This window comes from Nicotiana tabacum, chromosome 14, assembly GCF_000715075.1.
Source record: "Nicotiana tabacum cultivar K326 chromosome 14, ASM71507v2, whole genome shotgun sequence".
NCBI lineage: Eukaryota > Viridiplantae > Streptophyta > Magnoliopsida > Solanales > Solanaceae > Nicotiana > Nicotiana tabacum.
Genome location: NC_134093.1, coordinates 15584877 through 15598719, shown reverse-complemented (window position 1 = coordinate 15598719; position 13843 = coordinate 15584877). Strand labels below are relative to the sequence as shown.

Sequence of the window (13843 nt, the reverse complement as noted above, 5' to 3'; positions counted from 1 at the left end):
TGAGCTCGATATTGATCGGTCCCTGAATCTTGAGCTCGATAACCTGGCTTCGGATATCATCTCGATATTATGAAGACGAACCTCGGTCCATCCTGTTCCAATCTTGAATTATTACATGAAGGGCAAAACCGGTTTTGACCGTATACAATAATATCGAAGATCTTCAGAAGAAATTCTCTTAAGTCGACCTGTCATAAACGTCGGCCATATATGAAGGGGCATGGCGACTATCTACTGGGTAGCCCGGTGCACTTAGCTCCCGCTATGCACGAGGCTCGGGGAAGGACCGGATCACAAAGATGTATTGTATACAATCTTACCCTGCATTTCTACGAGAGGTTGTTTTCACGTACGGCTTGAACCCGTGATAATACGACTATCCTTTCTGATAATACCGGACTAGCTTTATACGATCTACATATGATAAAACTAATATAAAAGAAGAAAAATATCGAGAGAAAAATCTCCTCCTAAACAAAACTTTTTAATGACTCTCCTCCACTATCGGTCACACAGCAGGATGTCAACTACTGTGTGGTGAAAGTTGTGGTGTGCAATTAATTAGTTACTAGTTCTGTTGAACTGTTAAAATAAAGATGCAGGCATGACCGTATGGTTGATTAAATCTTCACTTCTTAGTTGCCTTGGCGTAGCTGGTAAAGTTGTTGCCGTGCATGTGACCAACAGATCGCGGGTTCAAGCCGTGAAAATCGCCTCTTGCAGAAATGCAGGGTAAGGCTGTGTACAATAGACCCTTGTGGTCCGGCCCTTCCCGAAACCCGCGCATAGCGGGAGCTTAGTGCACCGGACTACCTTTTTTCACTTCTTAGTTCTTACATGTAAGGTCTTTTCAAGCAGAATAAAGTTTGAAAAAAGATTATATGTTACATTTATTGATTTTGTATAAATATCATGAAAGGATAAGCAATTTTACCGTATCAATTCATCTACTGAGATCCTTAATTAGGGAGCTTATCCAAGACTTAAAGTAAAATTTAATTAATTCTCTCTACCGACATGATATAGCCAAGAAGAATAATTTGATTTTGTATTAAGGTAATATATCAACTTCTCAGTTTTCTTCTATTTTAAGGGAGCTTAAAGGGTAAACAGATGAATGAGGTTTACATGTCAAAAACAAGTTATGAATAAGGTGGCTATTTTCAAGAAAGAATCAGTGTTTATTACAATAAGACACGACTAGGAAACTTAATTCTAAAGTTAAGCTGTTAAGTTATAGGAAAACAATGCTGACAAATGACAACCATCTATAAATAGGTTGAGATTAATTTCCAGTGCACTTCATCACCTGTGATCTGGTATACAATTCCCACAAGAAAAAAGAAGTTTTAATTCAAGAAAGCTTTATTAGTTGTTTGGATCCAAAATGGATTTTTGCCTCCTCACAATTATCTTAGTCACTGTTGGCCCCATTTTTCCTTTTGTTTCTTCCTTTGATCCTAGCCCTTTTCAGGACTTCTGTATTGCAGTAAGTGACTCCAAGTCTGCAGGTAAATAACCCTTTAGCAAAACCTCCCCTTTATATTCACTTTGCTTTTGGATTTAATGATGTAGTATTTTATTATGCTCTCGGGATATTTTTAACATGTTGTAGCAAATTACTTACTTTATTTCTCCACTTGTTATGAATAGTTATACATAAGGATCGATGTAAATGTTTTAGAAAGGGGATGTTCGCCTTTTATAACAAATAGCTCCCACAATATTGACTAATATATGTTCGTACCCGGGTTTGTTTGTTCTGTCTGTTTGAGTTTTCAAAGATAAACTGAACGTAGGCATTTGACCATTAGATGCCATAAGTCGTATTTTAACATTACCTAAATTTCCCTTTATCCTGTGCTTGGCGAATTTATGAATGTCTATCACCCGACTTTGGGTAGCAGCGCGAGTCTTAGCACAACCTTCCATCTTCAAACTGATGGCAATGGTTGGATTAGGATTGACCACTCAGCTATCCAAATTAGGTCAAGGGAAGGAAAATTTCTACTCATTTCATTCTTTTAGTGTTCGTAGTGAGGCGTGACTCTTTCCAATGATCAAACTCCGGATAGAAGTTGCCCAGCTTCTTTAGTAGGAAATCAACAAAATAATTGTTTCGTAAAATGTCCTGTAGTTATTAATTAGTTAGGTGACCTGATCTTATGTAAACATTCATTTACACTATCAGCGTTATAGAAGTTAAACTATTTCCTTTTCTTTTTCTTTAAATTTTGGTTTACATTAATACATATATACTTTGAATTTTGTTCTATTTTTGTTTGCAGTATTCGTGAATGGAAAATTATGCAAAGATCCAAAACTCGCGACAGCAGATGATTTCTTTCTTCCAGGACTTAACGTTAGTGGAAATCCTTTACCAGGAATGGGATCAGCTGTAAATGTAGTAGATGTAAATAGACTTGGAGGACTTAACACTCTTGGCATTTCTATACTTCGCGCAGATTTTTCACCGTTTGGCCTTGTACCACCGCACACACACCCTCGTGGTACTGAGATTATTGTTGTTTTAGAAGGTACTCTTTATGTTGGATTTTTGGCTCCTGACACTGTTAATCCATTAAAAACTAGGTCTTTTACCAAAATATTGAATCCAGGAGATGTATTTGTGTTTCCACAAGGACTTATTCACTTTCAGTATAATGTTGGACATACTAATGCAACTGTTTTTGGTGCTTTGAATAGCCAGAATCCTGGGCTTATTGTGGTTGCTAGTGAACTCTTTGGGTCAAATCCACCAGTAGTTGAAGATGTTCTTTCCAAAGCATTCCAATTGGATAAGAAAATGGTGGAACAACTTCAAGGATTATTCTCCTAGATCAAACAACGGCAGGCCAGTCACAAGACATCCTGCATTCACGCAGGGTCCTAAAAATGGCCACACCCAAAAAATAATATCAAAAAAAAAATTGTGTCTTAGAAAAATAAGAACCATTTTATAAGAAAAGTGCGAGTCCATTGGCTGTTTTATGATATGATTTGTTGTCAATTTTGTGATGTTTGAGAGAATTTATACACTTTGTGTGGGTGATAGAGATATAACTTAGAAAGGGAAGAAAATAATGGTCAGGTGAGAACTGGAATAATGTCCTTGATGTTACTTTGTTACCATCCTTTGTCCTTGGCATTTGAACTTTGAAGATTGAAAATCATAGTTAAATATTACTCCCTCTATTCCAATTTGTTTGATGTATTTCGAATTTTGAGAGTTAAACTTTTCAATTTTGGCCACGGATTCGGATATGGACTCTTTAATTTTTTGAAAAAAAATATACTTAATTAAAAATTACATCAAAAATACTATAAGTCACAATAATTAATACTCCATTCTTAATATTCAAAAGGCGTATACGAAAAATAATGGTCAAAGAAAAAACTCGTGTGACTCTTGAAATTCGAAATGCATCAAACAAATAGGGACGGAGGGAGTACTAGTATAGATTTGTTATGCATTTCAGAGTTACTCGCTTCGAATGTAATTCTGTATAGATTAAAAGGGAGAAAGTTTTTCAAATAATTTGCACAAACTAGTACTCTTATGATATAAGATGTGACACTAGACAACTATTCCTTCCGTTTCAATTTATGTGAATCTATTTTTTTTTTTTACGGTTTAAAAAGAATGATCTCTTTTTAAATTTGAAAATAATTTAACTTAAATTTTCAGTTATACCCTCAATGAGAAACTTTTATAGTCATACAAATACTCTGACATGTTTAAAGTTTCAAAAAAATTATAATCACACAAAGGTTATAGCTTGCTTAGGACCACAAGTTTTACAAGTCGTTATTTCTTCGTATTCAGTCAAATAGATTCATATAAATTGAAACGGATGCAGTATTGAATCTCAAGTAGGGACCCTGTAAGAAGGGTCCACCATTTTTAAAATGAATAAGTTGCCAAGATCACCTCTTGATACTCTCAATTCTTCATCCAAGTAAGTAATTTCAAGCTCACCTCGAGCTCTACCTGGAGCTTTAACAGGTATAATCCCACCAATCTTGAAATAATCAAACTTTACTGCCACTTTTCTTGAATTCAATGGGGTCAAATCTGCAGTAACCTGGTTGAAAAATGGCCATCCTTCCATATTTTGAGCTCGAAGTATATCTCCATTTATTGCTTGGTAGTTTACTCTAGATCTTAAAATCTTGGGTCTTTGAGTTTGTAAAATTGACTTGGATGTGGTGTATATAAGTTCCCATTTTCCATTTAGAAGATTTGACTTGAGAGGCTCCTTTGTTGGGTTGCAAGCTTCAAGTTTGCGCGCAATCTAATCAAATAATATTGGTAAGGCAAAAATTGACAGACTATAAACAGACACATCATTATGTGCACAATTTCACAGTATCATCTTTGCTGATCTAACTGTTACTAACATTTTCCGGAACTTATAGACAGGGGCAGAGCGAGCTCTTCTGCTCGGGTTCCGCCGAACCCAGTGAATTTGATTCAAACAATGTATTTGTCTTAAAAATATACGTAAATTATTAATTTATAATGCAATAACTTAAAACACCTGTAATTCTGAGTTTCAAATCCTAGCTCTGCCTCTACCTATAGACACTGAACAAGTCTTAACCATAGATCAAGAAAACATGGTAACTACAATCAGCTCGTATGGCTTAGAATATTTATCTCTGCAACAACAAGCTAAGTGAATGGAACATTCTCCCTCTATTTCAATTATATGATACATTTCGCTTATCAAGAGTTAATTTGACTAAATTTTTAAGCAAATTTGAATTAGTTCGGCTCAATCTTTTAAAATTAAAATTTATATATTTAAAAACTACACGAAAAGTACTAATCGCTCCATTTAAAAAAGAATGAACCTACTACTATTTGAAGAGTCAAACAAGATTTTCTTTGACTATTTTTTTACAAATAGTTTTTGATATTTTCAATTGCTAACTATTGTAGCTTATAGTATTTTTATGTAATTTTTAAATATGTAAATTTTATTTCAAAAAACTTAAAGTATTTATGTCCAAATTCTCATGGAAAATTAGTTAATTTGACCTTTGTGCTGCGAAAAAGTTTCAAACAAATTGGACATTTGTACTCCGAAAAGGTTCAAATGAATTGAAACGGATGGAGTATAAGTTGCATTTCTTCTCATGTCAATATATTTAAAAAAATACTATCTTAAAATATCTGTCAAACTTGGCATAATTTGAATCTTGAGAAGCAAAATATATTAACATAAATTAGGAGTAGTAATTAAGCAAATTACCTGATCAATTATTTGCTGGTCTTTAGGAGTGGCGTCAGCGCCACGATCAAGAGGGGCAATGGCCTCAAGAAGCTCTTGTTTAATGGGTGTAGGGTCTAGGGTCTTGTTAAAGAAAGAAGGGAAGAAAGAAACATTGGTCCGCCATTTTTGATTTTGAGGACAAGTATTGGTTGGAAAGGAGATGAAACTAGGAGTATTTTGGAAAGAAAAAGAGGTGGAATGAGAGAAGTGGTAAAGCTTGGGAATAGAATGTGTGGAGTTTGAAGAAACATGAGTTGGAGGGGATAGTAGTGAGGATAAGGCCATAGGAAGTGATGCAAATTTGAGTAATCCACTGAGCTCGTGTATTTAAGTATTTGCCCCTGTTGCTGGACCGTTGGATTTGTGGCTATAGGATTTTCGATTAAATCCTGCATTTGTCCTACATTTTAATGACAATTTCTTTTTTACAATCAAGTCATTGAAATTGTAGGATTAACCCTCCCCGAACAGAGGCGAATTTAAAATTTTAAGCTTATAAATTCCTAGAATGATTTCAAGCTAATATACATGATAATTGGATCAACAAATTGAGTTTCAAGTTAAATATTCTCATATTTTTAATAAGGTTTTTTCTCCAAATATAAGGTCTATATAAAAGTTTCTGGGTTCATAAGAATTCATAAGCCTTTGTACTAGATCCGCCCTTGTTCCCTAACATCATATTTTGTGGCGCCTTGGGCTAAGGGGCATAAATTGGCACCATTTTGCCAGAAGATTATATTCTATAACTAGGTAAAAAAAATATATTTATGTATATATACTATATGTTGAATCTTCTTAATTTTTTTATACGTTTACTTCTTTATATTTTGACATACTATAATATGGCTCTGCCGCTAATTGCATCTACTTTAAAAAAATGTAAAGATAAGACGAGGAAAAAAAAGGAAGAAAATAATTACTCGCCACTATATTTGTCAAACTGACAATCCACCTATAGCTGCGCTGAAGGGATATTTGACTAATTTTTTGTTGTCGAAATCGATATATACTGATTAATTATTATTTTTACTAATAACATAAATGCCAGTATTTGTTTCTTTAAATAAATGAAGCTAAAGAATAAGGATCAAATGTTGGTTAAGAATTTCATTTTTTTTTTATATACAAGGCGTAAATAAATGCTATATTAAACAAGATTCATGTCCTCTAAATGTCAATCGGTCACAGTTAAGTTATTATTAGAGACTGTTAAAACAATTTCATATAGTGCCATTTGAATTTCTCTCTTAGTAGTCATGTAAAATTATACCATAATAATAAATCTGATATAAATTATTTCTCTATTTTATTTGTGTTATATATTCAACGCCCTATTTGGAAAAATATTTCAGCAGAATATTCACTAAAAATCACAGGTATTTTACTTATTTGGAGTTCTAATATGGGTTAATTATAAGTAGATTACACGAAAAATTTAAATTCTCGGGAACACTAGTTTTCAAAATTTAATTTAAACACAGAATTGTGGATGATAAAATCCACTAGTGGACGTTTAGGATTGGCCTGGTCTTGGCTGGGCCGGAGGACACACCAAAGGTCTTGCGCGAGTAAAAATAGCACGGGCTAACTAGTTTTCGAACTGGTAATTGAAAAATAGCCAACGTTTACAAAGACATTGAAAAATAGCCATTATTTTGTTGCAACACGGACCGATCCAGTATAATATACTGGAGATTGGAGCACCTATGTATGAACTTCTAGCATATTATGCTAGACCGGTATATTATACTGGAACTCCAGCATATTATACAGGAACTCCAGTATAATATGCTGGAGTTTCAGGATATTATACTGGAACTCCAGTATATTATGCTGGAATATTTTCCGGATTTTGAACAGTGTTTTCGTTCTTATTTATCTTTATATGAAAAATGGCTAAATTTCGATTACTTTTGAAACTGCGGCTATTTTTCAATTACCACTTGTAAATCTGACTATTTTTGAATTTTTCCTTTGCGCGAATTCACGTTGGCTGGGCTGGGCTGGGCTTGATCTCCTTTGGGTTGGACCTGTCGTTGCACTGGTTGGGCTAGTCCAGGTCAGATTTTGATCAAGAATTAGTCAGCATAACTAAAAAAAACAGCCTCTTGGAAAGGTTCTCACCTCAGGGGAGTGTGATATATGCTGTCTGCCCTAATGCAAGTATCAATTGTTAATTTCACTGTTCAAACTCGTGACCTATAAATCACACGGAGATAACTTTACCGTTATTACAAGGCTCCCATTCACATCAGCATAATTACTGGTAATTTAATTATTCTTTATGAGAGGAGGTGGATTCGAAAGTCAAAAGGAAGAAATGAAGGGAGAAACTAGGGACAATGGCAGAGCGCTGAACACTCTTTATTGAAAAATTACGTAGTGTATATAGAGAATTAATGTGTATATAGGTAAATTTTTTGTATATATATTACTCCCTCCGTTTCAATTTATGTGAACTTATTTTCTTTTTAGTCCATGCCAAAAGGAATGACCTCTTTCAATATTTGGAAATAATTTATCTTTATGTAATGATTTATAGCCACACAAAATAAATGTGTCTAGTCAAATGGGTTCACATAAATTAAAATGGAGGGAGTATATGCTATTAAATCTTGAATATCTTTGACGGAATTTCTAATTTAGCCAGTGACTAAGGATATCTGTAACGTTTGCTTGTTGTAATCAGAACAAGGGCAAAGAATTTCCGGGTAAACTGAAAATATACATGCATGCATGTTCCCATTATGAATAACAAAAGGATAGCAAATTATAACTAACTCAACTTTTTAATATTAAATTTTAACTCTTTTATTTAAGATTTTGATTGATTTTCTAATCCTTAGAAGATAACTAATTCTTAATGATATAGTCTAAGGTCATGGATTCAGGAGCTTGAGCTGAATCTTCAGGAGAAGGAGCTGGTGCACCCTGTGCTGGTTCATGAGAAGGTTGATCATGTTCATGGTGATGTTGATCATGATGATGATGGCCGATATGACCATGATGGTGTGAACGATGATGGTGATGGCCATGATGATGATGGCGGTGATGATGATGATGATGATGGTCATGACCATGCTCAGGAACTGGTGGTGCAGATGGAGAGACAACTGGTGTTTCTTCTGAAGGTGCAGGTGAACTAACCGAGGCTACTTCTGGAGATGGCGAAACAGCTGGAGTACTACTAGAGACGATGTCTGAAGAAGAAGGTGATATATCTGTTGAAGAAGATGGTGATATAAGAGGAGCATTTGTGGTTGTAGAAGAGATATCTGGAGCTGGAGCTTCTTCAGGAGAAGGTGTGGAAATTGGAAGATCATCAAAAGAAGGTGAAATTCTTGAGATTTTAAAGAAGTCTCTTCTTAGGGAGAGAGTTGGAGTAGAAAGCATCAAGACAAGAGCAAGGACTAGAAGAGAAAGATGTGAATGTGAAGTGGCCATTTTTGTAAATCACTTAGTTGTGATAATGATACTTCAATGGTGAAGAAGTATGAATAAAACAGTGGCTTATATGGTGGAAGAATGGTGTTGTGGAATTAAATTCTTGTTTATCTCCTTTTTGTTTTGTATTTACCTGCATTTAATCAAAATTGCCTCAATCTTGCTAGAGGTTTGGTAGCATTAAATAATTATAATTGCTATTTTCATATGTCTAATTAAAGAAATTTCAAGGCCAAATATAATAAGACATCCTTTTTTGGTTTATCGGGTAAGAAAAATAAAGTTGTGATCAAGCCAATAATGGGAGTTTAGTATGAACTCATAGTAGAAACCTGGTAAAATCTTGAATGGTTATGTGAAAGGAAAAAAAAGGTCAAACCTCAAAGTTAACGACAAAACAAAAAGTACAAATAGAATTAAATTCTATGGAATTTATATAGTGTAGACATGGCCTTTATGGAATTAAATACTGCTTTATCTCATCTTTGTATAATTGTATAGATATTTCCTGCATTTTCACTTAAGATTGCATTAAAGTTTACTCTTTTCAAATTTTGAGTTTACAATTAGTTTATAAATTTAATTCATTATCAAAGTATAAACATTTTAGGAGCACATTCTTTTTTTATTTTCCGTTTAAATATCAGTTTTGATCAACCCAGTATGAACTAATTATAGTAGGGACGTACATATGCAACATGATGATCTTTTTGTGTATATTGTGTTCCTCCTTTAACTGCTCTTATATGCAATATAAGTAGAGAAATTAGGAATTACTTTTGTTAGGAAAGTATTGGATGTGGATAGTAAGGACTACTTTCCTAACTATAGCACTTCCTTTGTAATAATGCATATTAATAGCCTGTTTGGACAAGCTTTTGGGAGGCCAAAAGTTTTTCTAAAAAAAAAATTTGTCAAAAAATGATATTTGAGGTGTTTGGCCCAGAGAGATAAGTATTTTTTAGTAACAGTAGAAGCAATTTTTCTCCTTTTGAAAAGAAGCTAAAATTTCTATCTTCTTTCAAGAAGAAGAAGTAGAAGTAGAAAATTAATTTTTTTTAAGACACAAATATTCTTACCATAAATTTATATTTTTCAAATTATCCATCGTTAATCGAGGAAGAAGACGAAAGGATGGGGTGGGGTTCTTATTTTTCTTTTACATTTTTTTCAAAAGCTTTTTTTTAAAATCTGTGTGTAGCTATCTTATTTGTCACTCTAGCGTGTGAATTACCGGGATGTTTTATATTTGATTGCTTGTCAAAATTGTGTCTAAATGACACATTTAAGATATAATTAGAGTATTTAAATGAAACAGACATAAGATGAGTGAAAAGTGTGGACAACTTTAAGGGGCTAGCTATGTATTCTGCCAAAAAAAAGGATCATTGATTTTATGGTTCTCTGTTTTCTATTTTTTTTTTCCTTAAAAGTTTTATTCTTAACGAATAGAAAAAAAAATATTTAAAAGATAACGGTAATTTATTTGTGTTCACATTATTAGCTTTCTAGATATCAACCTACAGAAGTACTAATTTGAGAAGCTAGCAAGTTGTCACGATCCAAAAATCCAATCAGTCGTGATGACACCTAACCCAACCCGTTAAATAAGTCAACTATCAATTATTAAATTCCAATAATAATTATTAAAGCAATTTAAGTGAATAAAGGTCTCAATCTTATGCAATCCCCAAGAACTAGTAGTACAAATCATGAGCTTCTAAGAATATAATATACAAAGCGAAAATGAAATAAATACATAATTTGTTTGAATAATACATAAAAAGAGCTTTTATAAATCTAAGGCTACCCTGAACAAGAGGCAGCTACAACAGGAATGCAGGTACATCTTCAAATCCCGCAACCATCGAGCACAGCAACAACAACAGCCAATATTTGCACGCAATGTGCAGAAGTGTAGTATCAGTACAACTGACCCCATATACTGAGTAAGTAACAAACCTAGCCGTAGGTTGAAAGTAGTGACGAGCTTCTACCAAGGTCGGGTCCACAACCAATAGTCCACAACAACATAAAGCAGATAACACCAGAAGTAACTCAAAGATAAAATGCTCAGTCAAATCATGATTTCAAAAATAATAGTTCTTCCTTTCAAATACATCAGTAAAAACCCAAATCGTTTGCCGAAATTGCCAATAATGTGAATAGTTTGAAAACAATAAATTTCTCCCAAAATCTTTTCAATAATAAATAAAATATTTTATTTTCCCTTCCGGATAATCCGTGTAAAACAAATGCATCACTATGCCCATCTGTAAAAAATATATGAGAAATTATGAATGATGTGATGTTGTACAGCATGAGAAAAATACATCTCTATGCATGTATGTCATGTGTGCATGCCAATGCGATGTAACTCACTAATAAAATCATAAACAACCCCTCGGGCAGAACATCACTCATATACAGCCCCTCGGGCAAACCTCACAGTTACTCATGCCACTCGGGCATACCTCACAATCACTCATGCCTCCCAGTCACTCGACACTCGACACTCGCACTCAGTAGGTACATGCGTTCATTGTGGAGGTGTACAAACTCCGGATGGGTTCCTTCAGCCCAAGCGCTATAATCTGTTGTTGGACAACTCACGTGCTATAATATCATATCAGAATCCGCACGGACAACTCACGTGCCATAATAATAAAGTATGCTACAGGCGGGTAGTCCCGATCCACACTCATCCTCACAATCAGGCCCTCGGCCTCACTCAGTCATCAATCTCTTCAGTCTCTCGGGCTCATAATGTCATGAAAAATAGCCCAACAACAATGATATGATATATCAACAATAAATAAGAGAGACTGAGGTATGATATGATATGAATAAACATGACTGAGTGAACAATTACAATTTGAACATATAATTCAACCACAAAAATTACTCCAATGGGTACCATCAATAACAACATATGCCTAAGCATGATTTTTAATACGAGTCTCAGCTGAATTTTCTCTAACACATAGAGAATGTACGGATATCAACAGATTATTCAACTATACAGTCCCATGGAATTTGACCAAGTCACAATGCCTACGATGCACGCCCACACGCCCGTCACCTAGCATGTGCGTCACCTCCAAACAATTTACATAATACGTATCCAAGATTAGAAGAGTTACTTACCTCGAACAAGCCGAATCCAATGCCGAGCAAGCTAAACAATCCTCCAGAAATTTCATTATGCGCGTATCAACTCCCGAATGGCTCAAATCTACCACAATTAATTTGATTTAGTCCACACAATTTATAAGAATTAATTCCATATCAAAATGCTAATATTTTTCACAAAATCCGAAATTACGTCCCAAAAAATGCATATGGGGCCCACGTCTCGAAACCCGATAAAATTACAAAATATTAACACACATCCAACTACGAGTCCAACCATATAAATTTCACCAAATTTCGATGTCAACTCGATGCTCAAATCTTCAATTAAAGTTTATGAAGATCTCTACCATTTTCAACTCAATCCTTACCCATTTGAACTTAACAATCTTTCCACAACCTTATTGGTATGTATACATAATACTCTTATACCCAAAAATTATACTATTAATCACCCATTTTTACTCCAAACCAGAAATTGAAGAATTGAGGAAAGAAATTCTTACCTCTTTGAAGCCGTAGCAAGATCCTTGTGAAATTTTCGAACCTTGAACAAGAATTGATGGATAAATGACTAAGTCTTCACTTTCTCTCTCTAAAATGCTCTCACCTCTCTCTAAAATATCAGATGAAACCCTTCAAAATGACTCCCAATAGTGTTTTATAAGAATGGGGTCGGGTTTATAAAACCAGAAAAATAAAGCTCCAGAACAGGTTCTGCGGTCGCATATGCGACCGCAAAATGGTTATGCGGACCGCATATCGGTCGCATAATCGATGTCCAATACTGGCAAATATCTCTCTGTGTATGTGGTCACTATGCGGCCCACATACCTGTTCTACGGTCGCATAGTGACCGCAGAACAGTTATGCGGTCGCATAGTCGACCGCAGATTTCATCCAAACTAGCCCTCTTCTGCCTCACTTCTACGGCTATTATGCGGCCCGCAGAGTGATTATGCGATCGCATAATGGACCGCATAAACGTGTTTTTCCGCCAAAAAATTTCTTTACTTTCCGGTGCATTGTTCAAGCCAAAAAGTCTGAGCCGCGTACTAATTGATCTACCTCGACACCACAAAACCTTAATTTCCTTAGCAAAAATTCTCCGGGTCACTACACATACGTCAACATCTAATCAACCTTTTCAACTTAAGTTTTAAACCTTGAAACTAAGTGTTCCAATTCATTCCAAAACCTCACCGAACCCGAACCAATTACCCCGACAAGTCACACAACAATTGTAAAGCTCAATTTTAGCAGTAATGGGGGAAGCAAGGTTGTGATACCCAAAACGACCGGTCAGGTCGTTACACAAGTACTACCTCGGGTCCACTTTAATTGATTTTTTGGTATTTTTTGTTGTCCATAATGTTTGATTTTTTCAGATATTAAGAAAAAATTAACTTCTTTTTTCAAAAGTTACCCTTGGAATAAAGAGCCTAGAAGTATTTGTTATATTTTTTCAATGACAAATTAAGATTAATATGGTCAATTTTATTGTTAATTTATGCTAAAAGATGAATTTCTTAATATGCATGAAAACAACTAAAAAATTAATTAAAGTGAACTGGAGGGAATATTATACTGCTTTAATTTACCTCAATTCTTTTTTCAAGAAAAGGATTTAGAAAAATGAAAACCAAAAGTCATGTAAATAATTATTTTACTTTGAGTTGTATATATGTGAAAAGGCCTTGTTTAATAAATTCAAGCTGATTATAGTATTTCAATATATTGAATAGAGGAAGAGAAAAAACTAAAGAAAAAAAAATAGCCATGATTTGTTGTGCCAAGAAAATGGAAAAATCTTGGATCGATGGAATCGTCTCAACATGGAAATGATTTTCATTCGAATTAACTAAGCATTCGTTCTAGAATTTCACATATAACATCTTTTTTGTTGATAATTTTAATATATATGTCAAAATCATCCAGATTCAGGAGCATCACTTGAAACTTGAGGAGAAGAAGCCGGTACATGA

At 34.3% G+C, this 13843-nt stretch overlaps 2 protein-coding genes across 2 annotated transcripts; one reads left to right on the top strand and one right to left on the bottom strand.

Moving 5' to 3' along the window:
* Positions 1 to 1296: 1296 nt before the first annotated feature.
* Positions 1297 to 3186, top strand: LOC107792225 (germin-like protein subfamily 1 member 17). The gene is made up of 2 exons (XM_016614416.2): positions 1297 to 1511; positions 2289 to 3186. The coding sequence occupies exons 1-2, from the start codon at positions 1388 to 1390 to the stop codon at positions 2837 to 2839; spliced, it is 675 nt and encodes a 224-aa protein (XP_016469902.2). The 5' UTR covers positions 1297 to 1387; the 3' UTR covers positions 2840 to 3186.
* Positions 3187 to 3737: 551 nt separating this feature from the next.
* On the bottom strand, positions 3738 to 5593 carry LOC107792224 (putative plastid-lipid-associated protein 4, chloroplastic). Its single transcript, XM_016614415.2, has 2 exons — positions 5259 to 5593; positions 3738 to 4295 (listed from the first exon to the last, which is right to left on the bottom strand). Exons 1-2 carry the CDS (start codon positions 5562 to 5564, stop codon positions 3870 to 3872), a joined length of 732 nt encoding a protein of 243 aa, XP_016469901.1. The 5' UTR covers positions 5565 to 5593; the 3' UTR covers positions 3738 to 3869.
* Between the last annotated feature and the right edge of the window lie 8250 nt (positions 5594 to 13843).